The 12,079-nt window shown below is 42.8% G+C and overlaps 1 protein-coding gene across 1 annotated transcript in view; it reads left to right on the top strand.

Annotated features, from left to right (window-relative positions):
- Positions 1-549: 549 nt before the first annotated feature.
- The window catches only part of LOC109519706 (protein kinase C-binding protein NELL1), a 120,408-nt gene continuing 108,878 nt past the window's right edge, over positions 550-12,079 (top strand). Inside the window, exons 1-2 of the mRNA XM_019876401.1 lie at positions 550-880; positions 1,283-1,411. Coding sequence (XP_019731960.1) covers positions 826-880; positions 1,283-1,411 — 184 coding nt within the window. The 5' untranslated portion in view covers positions 550-825. The remainder of the gene's footprint in view (positions 881-1,282; positions 1,412-12,079) is intronic.

Below are 12,079 nucleotides of genomic sequence, written 5' to 3'. Positions count from 1 at the left end.
CTTTTCTACACATTACATCATAAGAAAAAGATAACGATGTCCTGCCGGCCCCAAAAGAATTTTTTTTTCTCCAATTTTTGCTGTTTTTTTTTTTTTTCTGTAAAGTTAAACAAACGCGAAAGGACAACGCTTTAAAACAACCAAATATTCTGCCTGAAGTTCACATCTTTACTGTTGTTAGGATTACGGGAGCAAATGGATGATTTTATTCATTACATATGCTTTTTAAATCATCATCTGATATGATTACGACACAACATTCTTGACAAATCGCAATTGTCCCGTCATATGTGAGCTATTTTTAGAAACAGGCCCTCTGGCTACTAATGGGCCCTTAATGGGGACTAACTGGCACCCCCGGGCACCATGTTGGTGACCCATAACTGATATGGTGTGATTACCACTGCAAATCTAAATCTGGCTCTCCTCAAATCTACCGTTATTTTTTCAAAAATCTTTTTTTCTTATCATTAACCTTTAAGACTGGAACGTGTGGCGGCGGGGTGTGTGGTGGGGGGTGTTCCGCTGAATGATTATTTCATTCTCCACGTTTCCCCTCCCCGAGGTCAGCTGCAATTCACCAAAGGGATCAACGTCGGAATCTTCTCCCGTGAGTGCGAGGAAGGAGTGACTGCGTGTCTGCGCCGCAACACACAAGAGCGATGCTTTTTGTGCTTTGCAGCATCCCCTGCTCGTGTGTGGTGGACCGTTCCTCAGTTCTCGCCCGTCTAGTCGGAGTGGGAGCCGCGCACGCGGACCAATAAAGCTGCTCGTGGATCCAGCGAGACGCAGCACTCGGGACTCTCTATCGCGCAATTCCAACACATGGATATGGATATTTCCGTGGCTTTGTTATACCTTTTGCTTTTTTCCAAACCAGGTAAGAAGATGACCTCGTTGTTTGTGAGCGGCGCAAAATTCGCGTCGTTTTGGTTTTTTTCCCCTCCACTCATCGGTCGGAAGTGATCAGTTGAAAACATGCGATCGCGTTTGTTTGAATCACTTGCCGTTGGCAAACTAAGAGACTGCATGAGGTTACCAAAAAAAAAAAAAAAAAAAAGGACAACTCTGTACGACCGCGCACAGTGCGCCCAATACTGATGCTGCAAAAGGGAGCGCAGGTGTGGGCTGCAGACCAATGACGTGCAATTTCATTGCAAGAATCAAATCAATGAAATGTGTTCCAAACCACTTTAAACGCAACTGCAATTTAAGCTTAGCAGCGATAACGTGCCCTGACTGAAATCTGTGCTTTCTCTCTCCCTCTCTCTCTCTTTGCCAGTTTTGGCTTTTGGCACGGATCAAGACTACCAAATTGATATAATCAATGAACTTGACTTGGCAAACGCTACCTATGGAATTACCCAAGTGGCCGGGCTTCACAATAGCAGCAAAGCCTTCGTTTTTCGAGGTAAGACAACCGTAGAAGTTGGAACATCTTGTCGTGTGCTTCGCGCCCGTGCAAGGGTGCACTCACCGGTGCTTTTTTTCCCCCCTTCACACATCCTTGAGCATGCTCTCTAAAATGACACACCTTTCAGCGAGTGCAATCAGAGTCCTTCAGTAGCAAAGCGGAGATGAGACAATACATTGATGAATATTTTCATGAAGTGCAAAAAAAAAAAAAAAAAGGGCCTCCACGCAATTGATGGCACAAAGTACCCCTTCGGGCAACAAATGGTGCACTTTGTTGCCCGTCTCGTCTCCACGCTGTCATGGGGACTCCGAGACAACCTTTGCCTTACCTGCGATGAGATCCAGCGCTAAACAAGGCCATCATAAATACAGTCTCTGTGAAATGGAATGTTGTCACAAGGTTTGACCTCTTTGCTGTGAAGTGTTATGTCAGAAGAAAACCTTTGCTTTAAGTGTTTCGTTGAAAAGAGAGCTGCGGATGCTTTTCTGGGCTCCCTCTGTACTCCCCGCGTTGTCATCAGCCGTAAGAGGATTGTGAGAGGCTATAAAACAAGTCGAATGGGGGGGGGGGGTGTGATGTGAAAGAAGTATTTTTTTTTGTGTGTATGTGATAGTGTGTTATTGTGGAATGTGTGAGCATCATACACAAAAGCCCAACATGTAGCTGATCGTATGTGCTATGTGTGTTTTTTTTCAAGGTGATTCTCTCATGGGAGAATGGATGTTAAAAGTGCTCATCAATAACAATGGAAACTAAATAAATCAAATAGAAAGGCAATGATGAAGAGGGCTTTTTAGTTGAAGGACGGTGGCACAAACATTGGTTGCTTGAGTCAAAATTCTGTTGCCTTGGATGGTGAGATGTGTTTCGGGGAGAGAGAGAGAGAGAGAGAGGGAGAGGGAGAGACACACACACACACACACACACACAGACACACACAGACACACACTGTGTGTGTGTACACGTCTGTGGGTGTGCCAATACCTTGGACTGAATGAATGCGGATGCAGCACCTAATTAGCCAAATACGAGCCAGAGCTGTCCATGCTTGAGGAATGGAGGAAACAGGATTCACAGCCCTACTTTTTTTTTTTTTTTTTTTTTTTTTTACATGTACACACTTGCACACTGCTGCCAACCTGCTCTCCTTATGGTTTCCTGGTTAACTAATTTTGAGATGCACCAACAAGTACTGTGGGAAACTTCGAAGGCAAATCTAACAGTGCAGTGAAAACTTCATTTTCAACTTCATTTTTACTTTGCAGAAAGCATATTTTTTGATAGTATTTCACTTCCTGCCAAGTTCATTGAGTTTGTGTGTGTGTGTGTGTGTGTGCGTGCGTGCGTGCGTGCGTGCGTGTGTGCGTGCGTGTGTGTGTGTGAGAGAGACGACGCTACAGGCAAAAGAAACAAGAATCACACTCAAGGAAAAATTCTTCTACTGACTCGATATATTCATTTTAAAACTCCAGTAGTATTTGAAAAAAATTCCACTGGTAACGAAACGTTACTTATTCACGATTCAGGACTTTAGCTATTTGTAGATTTTTGCGAGGGAATCCAATCTTTACTCTCTGTAAAACTCACCTATTTGCATTTTTGTAGTGCTTTGCTGCCATCTTCTGGCATCTAAGTGTAGTTAGTTCTAAAACATTTTAGGGCGGTGTCAATGACTTTCGGAATCGCGCGATATGATGACTTTAAAGTCAGACAGACAGATTTGGTTTGATTTTGGAGGTTCCAATGTCCTCATTGCGCAGAGAGCTATGTCTTCGCTGTTGTGTGGTCGAGGCGTTACTGTAGGTGGCGGTATTGTGCTACTCAAGCGTACGTACACCCATCTTCAGGGTTGGAGAGAACAATTGAACATTTGATGGCGCTGTTAAACGGACCGTAGCTAGATCAGAGTTAAAAAAAACAAAAAAACGCAGCATCCCCTGTTCGAAAATGGCTGCAAACAGTCCATTATTAGCAGTGTGTTAAGAGCTGTGCTGGGGCCGCGCTGGCGGAGTAAGTGATGATTCGTGATGATTTATGCATGCTGGATGTAATCATGTTGTATTCTGAGCTTGCTATCCTCTTTTAGCTGTTTGAATACATAAATTGTGAAAGACCAAATGCGTGTACACTTTGCAGTGTCGTGGAAATGGCTCCAGAAAGGCATTATAGAGTTTCAATTACTGTCCAAGGTGCTGAGAGAAAAGTGAGCAGGGAAAGAGACGAGAGAGGCAGAGGCGGAGCAACAGGGTGGCCAGGGCCGCCCCTTATCACTGCGTGGGAGATTGAAGTCGACGACGAGATCATATACGAAAGCAAAGTCGCAGCAAAGAAAATGGCATTCTCGAGTCCATGAAGATCAGCAGAATATTGAGTTTTATTTCGATTTGTTCCTGCTTGATTTGGAGTGTGATGGCAAATGTTCCGGCTTTCTCTCTCTGTGACTGACTGGCTGGACGGTGGGCCTCCAGACTAACGGCAGAAGCTTTGCAGAAATCCCCGCATGTCTTTATCTCGTCTCCCCATCACTTCATCTCTCGTTTCAAGATTATTGCGCCACTGCGCTTAATGAAAGCCCGTTTAGGATAGGCGGCCGAGCCAAGCCTCCACTAAAAGGTCTTTGTCTCAATGTGTGATCCGACCTTTTGATGAACAAAATGGAAAAAAAAAATGCTAATACTCTCCAGCTGAGCACTGATAATCGGGAACAAAACACAACTCGCTATTTGCATGTGGCTTTTAGTTTCATGAACGTGATTGCCTACATGGTGTGGAAGACAAAGTTGTGTCTCACCTTATCGGGATGACATCATTCATCACTGCTGTCCTTGGGTACAAAACGTATCGTTTTTATCCCCCACATATCTGATTGTGGCCCGATCTCAAGGCCATACTGAAACACTTGCGATTTTAACCCTGAACCTGACAAATAGGCACCATGGAAAAATTCAATATGAAAGCAACAGAACTTGTCTTTCCTGAGGATAAACGCCACAGATAAGTGTGATGATTGAAAATGTGCCGACCAATACAGAACCACTCAAAAGTTTGGAGACACTCGCTCATACTGTGGACTGAAGAGATTGTGTCAAACATTTGCGTGCAGTATAAACGAGCCGTCCAACTATCCATGAGATTTACGGGATGAGTGTTCACAATAGCAAGATGAAAATCATCCGTATGACCCGGTAGTGCATCAATAATCCTGAAGAAACAAGCGACAGTAAACATGAGTGTGTGTCTAAAATACTGCGGTACCTTGCCAATCAAGTGTCCCAATTTTTAGTTTTTTGAGTTGTGAGCAATCGCTTGGTCACATTTTGGATTTGTGCTGTGAGCCAAAGCTGCTTGAGTCAATTGGAAAAAAAAAACCCCGAAAGAGATTATTAAGCAAAACTGTCAAATCAATAAATACCTAATTCGAACACTGCTCTCGGTCACAACTCACGCCCTTGCTCACACGGAAGTAACCGGCTTCGTGCTGCTCTTGATGTCACTTACTAGGCCACACCTCTGAAAGGCACACATGGGACATACAAAAACGACAGTGTGTGTAGTTATTACACAATAGAAAACAAGCTTATTGACATTCTCTTGTTCATTGACATAAAATGCATCTTTTAGTTCATCGATAGATGCATTTTATCGTAATTCATGAAGTCATTTGAAGTTAAAAAGATATCGAGTATTGCTATGCGGTCAAAAGGACCGCAAAACATTGAGTCATTGTTTTGTTCTGAGGTAATTTCACTCGCATTAGCGTTTCACCTTTGTGTGAGCATATTGGTTTCTTTTCAAATGAAGAGTAATTTAATCAGAACATGCGGCAAGCCGTGGACTCGTGCCCATTTTTTTCATTGAAAATTTAAGCTAGAACTCAGTGTCCCAAGTATATTTATTATTATTATAGTATTGCAAAATTCTGTTGTAGTGACTGCTTTGCACAACGTTGTATGCTTCTACCGATACGAATTCTCATTCGGGACGAAACCTGATGGCTAATGAGCCACAAGTCAAAGCGATTATGTCACGCAAGCTATCTTCTAGAGTTGTTGAGTAAATGTGTGACTTCTCAACAGCAAGTGACTTGGAGATCTGCAGCGACCTCGCTCTGTGCTAACTGCTAACGGATCACGATCATGGATGTACACATAAAGGGCATGCGTGAATCACCTTAAAAAAAATAGTTGCATGGCCATGTTTCATTTATCGTATTTCAATGTTGGAATCACATGAATATACTCTGTGAGAGTTTTTATTTTTTTCGATGAGGAGGACCACCGTACAATGCGGCCTAAGTTATTGATTTGCAATCATAATGCGGATCGGCATGTCGGTTTGTTCCCCCGACACAGAATAGATGTCGAAAATCTCCGCGGCATGCCGTGTCAATGTCAAATAGCACCACAGAGGAAATCACAGACTCACCCAGATGGTGCTGACACCATTTTAGAAAAACACTGCATTTAAACTGTGAGTCAGGCTGGGGGCGGCGACTGCGCGTCCCAACTGCCATTTTGCAATAAGAGGCCAGCGAACTCGACTAACATGTTGCTTGAACGACAGAAGGACATGCAGATATATGGACGTTTTGTCGGGCCCGCTTTTGTCGGCTCTTTGCCAGCGAGAGGCTGAACTGAGCTGCGCAAGCCGAACCAAACTGAACACTGGCAACAGCACCGCCACTGAAACGGCATGGACGCCAGCGCAGTGTGAAAGGGGGAACGGGTACCCTGCTTATCTCCAGCCCACTTAGGAACAAAAAAAAATACATATCCCCAATAGTTGATGCATGCATGCGCACTCATACAAAGTTCACTGTTTAGTCACAATTTTTCAATTTTAAAATGTTTTTACACACACAAACACCAGATCAGCTAGTTTTCAATTCCTGGTTTAATTTTAAATTATCCTTGCAAAAACAAAAAAAAAAAAAAAATATATATATATATATATATATATATATATATAGTCCCTGTTTTGACCCTATTGCATTGTTAATTACACACTGCAGTTCAAATTATTCCGCAGAAGTACATGAACATTTGAGTTGTCAATTTAAATCACCGGCAATGTGGCTAAATAATTTCCCAGCTAATCTTAATTAAAATAAAATGACTTCAACAGGATTTTCCACATTATTAAGCTCGTCAAAGAATTTTATCTTTATCTTTTTGCCTGATGAAAAACGTAATTGTTCAATTCTTTGCGAAAGAAATGAAGCCATTGGTAACGTTGACTCAGAGAGAGAACAATTTTGTTCCAGTTAGCGTGTATTCAGGAAAATTTCTGCCAGGCATATGCTTGTATTATTATTATTATTATTAACAGAGCAGCTCTTCTAATGTCAATGATGAGCATTTGGCAGGTTTTTGAATGTTTCTGGAGACCCAAGAATGATGTGGGGCCCTTCAAAGCTGAATTTCAGCCACTCCTGACCAATCTGATAAGGAGAAAGACTGAGAAATACACAAAGACAAATGTTCAAACGTTTTTTATTCAGTCATGAATGCCAAGCTACTTATGAATGGTCTGGATGATTGGAGCGCTGGAATAGTTGATCGATGGTCACCATATTGCACACAAGGCTGCGGTGGTAGAACGACATTTTGGGCTGGTAGAAACAGCTGCAAAATGAGTTGCCCCTTTGGTGATTCCTCATGAGCAACAAAATATGTTTCATACAGGCCATTTCTTGTCTTGGTATGCAGAAGAAGAACGGGGCCTTCAACAGTAAAATAATCCTCAGGCACATCGCGTTGTGCGAAAATACCATTGAAGCTTTTCGCTACTGCGGATGCAAAGGGACAAAGGGGCCGCAAGTATTTTACTGAGGTCGCCAAGCCGCCTCTCTGTAATCCATTTGAGTCTGTACACTAAAAAGACAATGCATAATGGGTGGCTACAGCTCTCTCTCTTTTTTTTTGTAGCTGTGCTGTTGTGTTTTTAATTAATTGCATAACTCGTATTTCTTTGTGTTTTAATGAGCAATTATCTTTATCAGCAAAAATAATAATCTGGAGTGCAACCTGGCTGGCCGCAAAGCTACTCTGGATTCTGGAACAAAGTAAATGAACCAAACTTCAGAGCAGCACTGCAAATGTCACGGCAATATCTCTTCTGGGTCAGTTCAGAAATGGCAATGGTGTCTGTCATCATCTCTCAGGAAAATTTGAAAAATTCATCTTTGAGCTGTGGCATGAAAAATGAGTGTGCTATTAAAAAAAAATGACACTCAACTTTAATTTAAATTTGAAAACAAAGCATTGAGTGACTGATGCCAATGGTGACGGAAACCATACAGGTTGTACCTTTGCTATATTATCGCAAAATATATCATATACATTTCAAATTTGAATCATGATAAAAATACCGTAAGAAAGAATTCGAGACGACAACTAAAATGGCCGCATATGTAACATGTTTTTACAGCATGCGCGACTAAGAATTTCATCTGGTCGCATTTAGTTTTCAAATAAATACTTTAATCAAACTTTTCTTTGATTTAAAAAAAAATCTTGACAATCACAATATCTACAAAGAGAAATTGTGTGTGTAAAAATAGCCCCGGTTTCCACCGCATATTTTGGATTTAGTTTTATCCTGCTTCCATTGCTTCTCTTCATTCCTGCTGAAGGATCAAATGGTTGTCGGTGACACCTCACCACTCAACTTGAAAGGGCAAACCGGAAGCTAATGACGAACCCAGGTGGGAAGACGGGAGAAAAAAAGGGAATACAACTCGAAACAGGCAACAGATCAACACTCTGAACCAGTTGCCAGCCAATCGCAGAGCACACATAGACAAACGATCATCCGCGCTCACACTCACGCCTAGAGACAATTTCGAGTGCTCCATTAACCTGCCACGCATGTTTTTGGAATGTGGGAGGAAACCGGAGTACCCGGAGAAAACCCACGCAGGCATGGGGAGAACATGTACCTCTGCATTGTGAGGCAGACGCACGAACCAGTCGACCACCAGGCCGCAAAATCATTTATGCGCTCAAGGTAGACGTTATCCTATTTGCGTCAGACGTTTGGAGGAATGTTTTGCTCCTTTCAACAGATGCGTGTGTGCACCCTAACAGGAAGCGGGGAACTAAGCTTCCTAGAAACAGAATGCAAAATGGTAATTTAAAGAGCTCAGTTTAGCTCACTTTGCAGATACGGCAGTAAAAATAGACACACGGTGTTAATCGGGCTAGTAATATGTGATGACACATTTTTGGTCACTATGACCGCAAAGTGAGAACTAAACAGTGAGTGTACGATTCATGCTTTTTCATGAAAGATTGGCAAACAATTGAATTTGAAGGTTTGACGACGCCCCAGCCCCTTGCAAGCGTGTTGTTTCTATTTATACCTTGTTGTCTGCAGAGTGGAGTCAGGATGCATATGGCATGACATGAGCATGCCTCATGCCGGGAGGCTGCGGGCAATTCTCCAGGCTGCATGTAGCTAAGCAATGCTACGACAATAAAGTGTTTACAGTGCCACCGAAAAGCAATGAAGGTTATCAAACCTTTCATCTTTTATGTATGAGCTTCCTGGTTGTCCGACTGCTGGAGGAGGAGGCGAGACTCTGGTCCCACCTCACAGGACCTCGATGCAATCTGAATTATTCATCCTACATGAAGGGGATATCTCTTAAAGGCACAGACGTGTCTCGATTACGTCCTTGCTGTCAAATTAAAGGCAAGGTGTAGTGATAGCCCGAAACCAAATTGTGTGTGCGTGCGTGTGTGTGTGCGTGTGTGTGCGTGCGTGCGTGCGTGCGTGCGTGCGTGCGTGCGTGCGTGCGTGCGTGCGTGCGTGCGTGCGTGCGTGCGTGTGTGTGTGTGTGTGTGTATGCATCTACACCGTATGTTTGGACTACTGTTAAATGTAAAGTTTACCAACAACAGTCAAAACTCACCACGCTGAATTTCCTTCTGAAAATCAATTGATTTTACTTATTTTTATCTATCCATCTATCCATCCATCTATCCAGCTATCCATCTATGTATCGAGCTATCTATCTATTGAGCCTATTAGCTAGCTATCTATCTTGCTATCTATCTAGCTATCTATCTCACTAGCTATCCTGCTAGCTAGTTAGGTATATATCTTCTCGCGCGCCATCTATCTATCTCGCTAGCTATCTATTAGGGGTGTAACAAATAAACAAATGAGAAAATCTGTTTTGATTTAAAATATGTAAGCGCATCGAATACATTGAGTTATGCATTGCGTCGTTAATTACAGAGCTATTTCTTTGCTGGAAAGTCCGCGTTTACAGGAACCTCGTGACTGAAATTCATTCAAATTGCAAAATGACAAGGAAACCCATTACAACATTCACTCTTGAACTCAGCAGTACCATATCGAAGTCAGTCGTAATCGTTCCATATCTATATCCATATCTCTCTCTCTCTCTCTCTCTCTCTCTCTCTCTCTCTCTCTCTCTCTCTCTCTCTCTCTCTCTCTCTCTCTCTATATATATATATATATATATATATATATATATATATAATATAATGAACATTGACTCTGTGTCATGGCAAGTCGTCATTTACTTCAGCTTGAGAAGAAGCGGCATAGGGAGACGCGTCGAGCTGCTGCTACCACAGACTTGTCATGTCTCCGGGGGGGAAGACGCAGGGCTGAAAACTGAGAGTCGCTTTAATGAAAGCGATGAAGGCTTTTTCCACTTTTGTTGCTGAAGGCTTTCGCACTAAAGGTATGAATAGTAAAGCCGGTATACACATCCCATCATTAGTCTTTTTACTTCAATGCCTGAGCAACAACATTTCGGAACGTATGATGAGACCAAACATCAACTGTGTACTACAGTCATGAAAGGCATAAGCAAGCAAAGGCAATGCTGCCAGTGAATGGCTCAAAAGGCCCCAGAACATTTTTGGTCGAACAAAGACTTCCGGAGAAGACGGCAGTTGCACCCCAACCCCCTTTTTTTTTTCTTCTAGATTTCAGAAGCCGATTCCAAGCTACTGACTACAATAGAACTAAGTTGTTTATCCCACCGGGAGTTCGAAATATTTCAAAAATGACGCATCTGTAGTCTGAGTAACAGAGCGATTGAATGCTTGTTTAACACTTCTCCTGAGACAATTAACAGCAAATTTCACCCACCTCACCTGAATTCTTACCCTGCCTGCAAACAGCTGAATGAGCAGGAAAAAAGAGCACCCGCAACCTTCATTAAAAGCGAAAGCGTTCACTTGACAATGCAAAATGACTGAGAACTGTTGATATGCCACCGGAACACTGTGCCTCGGGGAATAGCAATCCACCCAATTATGCTTGAACAGTCCATTGTTGCAGGCACGCATTCTTTTCTAAACAGGATCAACACACTCACTCACTTTAGTTGGTCCCGTGATGATAAAAGAACAGAGCAATTGAGCAGAAACCATCTTCCTTTTTTCTAACTGAATACTCATGCAGAGCGATCATGCTGAACATTCACAAATTCCAGTTTGGAAGGATCATGGGCCAAGAATGAATTTCGACTTTGGAAGGATCACGGGCCAAGAGTCAATCTCGGCCGTTGGGCAGAAATACTCAGCAGCGCAGTCATGTTTTGTCCAACTACCTTTCAGACCCGCGCTAATCACCGGATGAAGGGGAACGTAACGCGCATTTCCGATAGGTCTTTCTTTGTTCGTGCTTTAATTTAATTAGGCCAGTCATCCCTAACCAGTTTGCCGGGGCATATTTGTGTACTGTGAGAGCGCTAACGGTGTGCCGCAGGAACGTCGCAAATTTCACATAATTGGTGAGAAAACTATTTGTTAATTTTTAAAAAATGTATCTTTGTCCATCTATCTATGCCAGGTACTTATAGTGACAGAAATAAAAAATAGCTATGAGGTGGCAAAAAGTATGAAATCGACATATGCATCCTATTTCGGTCATAATTTTGTTTGGTGGTGTGCTGTGTAAATTTTCAAACTTCAAAAATGTGCCTTGGCTCAATTAAGATTGGGAATCACGAAATTTGGCATCGAAATTCTGCACCGGTATTTTAAAATCTGATCGATTCCGGCAGAAGCGGTATGTTAGTCAAGTCCCGGTTCTCGATGACCAACACTATTTATCAGACTTGATGCTTTTGTCTTTCCCGTAAAGTGTTCTGCTCCTCTTTTATAAATGCGGAAGCGAAATTGCGTTAAAATATGCCAAAGAGTGCAATTGATTTTGCCTGGCCGTGTGTGTATTGCAGTCAGCACCACTAAACGTCTGACCGAAGAAAAGCCCCTGCTCCACGGGGTGTCATGACTGCGACGCAGACGCGCTAACCGCTATCCCAGTGTCCTTGATTACCAATATGTATATTTTCCCACCCGCAAGGCAAATGCAAATCCTCTTGGCATGTCTTCATGCCATTTCCACAGCGGGTCTTTGAATTAGCGGAGTTACAGTCACAATCGAACAGCGACGTTTTATGTGATACATGAATGTGGATGTGACATGCTTACAAGTGGGGCGTGTCATGCGTTACATCTTTGGCGAGACTACAACTCGGCTAAAGAATCACCTCTGAGTGACCTTTGCTCGTATTATCTCTCCCCGTGTCTTCTTCTCCCTGTATGGCCTGTCCTTATCGCATCTCCCGTTGCTGCTCTGCATGCTGCACATGCCGCACCACCTGTCCCCCCC

Source organism: Hippocampus comes, unplaced genomic scaffold (genome assembly GCF_001891065.2).
Source record: "Hippocampus comes isolate QL1 unplaced genomic scaffold, H_comes_QL1_v1.1 scaffold150, whole genome shotgun sequence".
NCBI lineage: Eukaryota > Metazoa > Chordata > Actinopteri > Syngnathiformes > Syngnathidae > Hippocampus > Hippocampus comes.
Note: the sequence above shows the minus strand (reverse complement) of the source record. Positions and strands in the feature narration are given on the sequence as shown.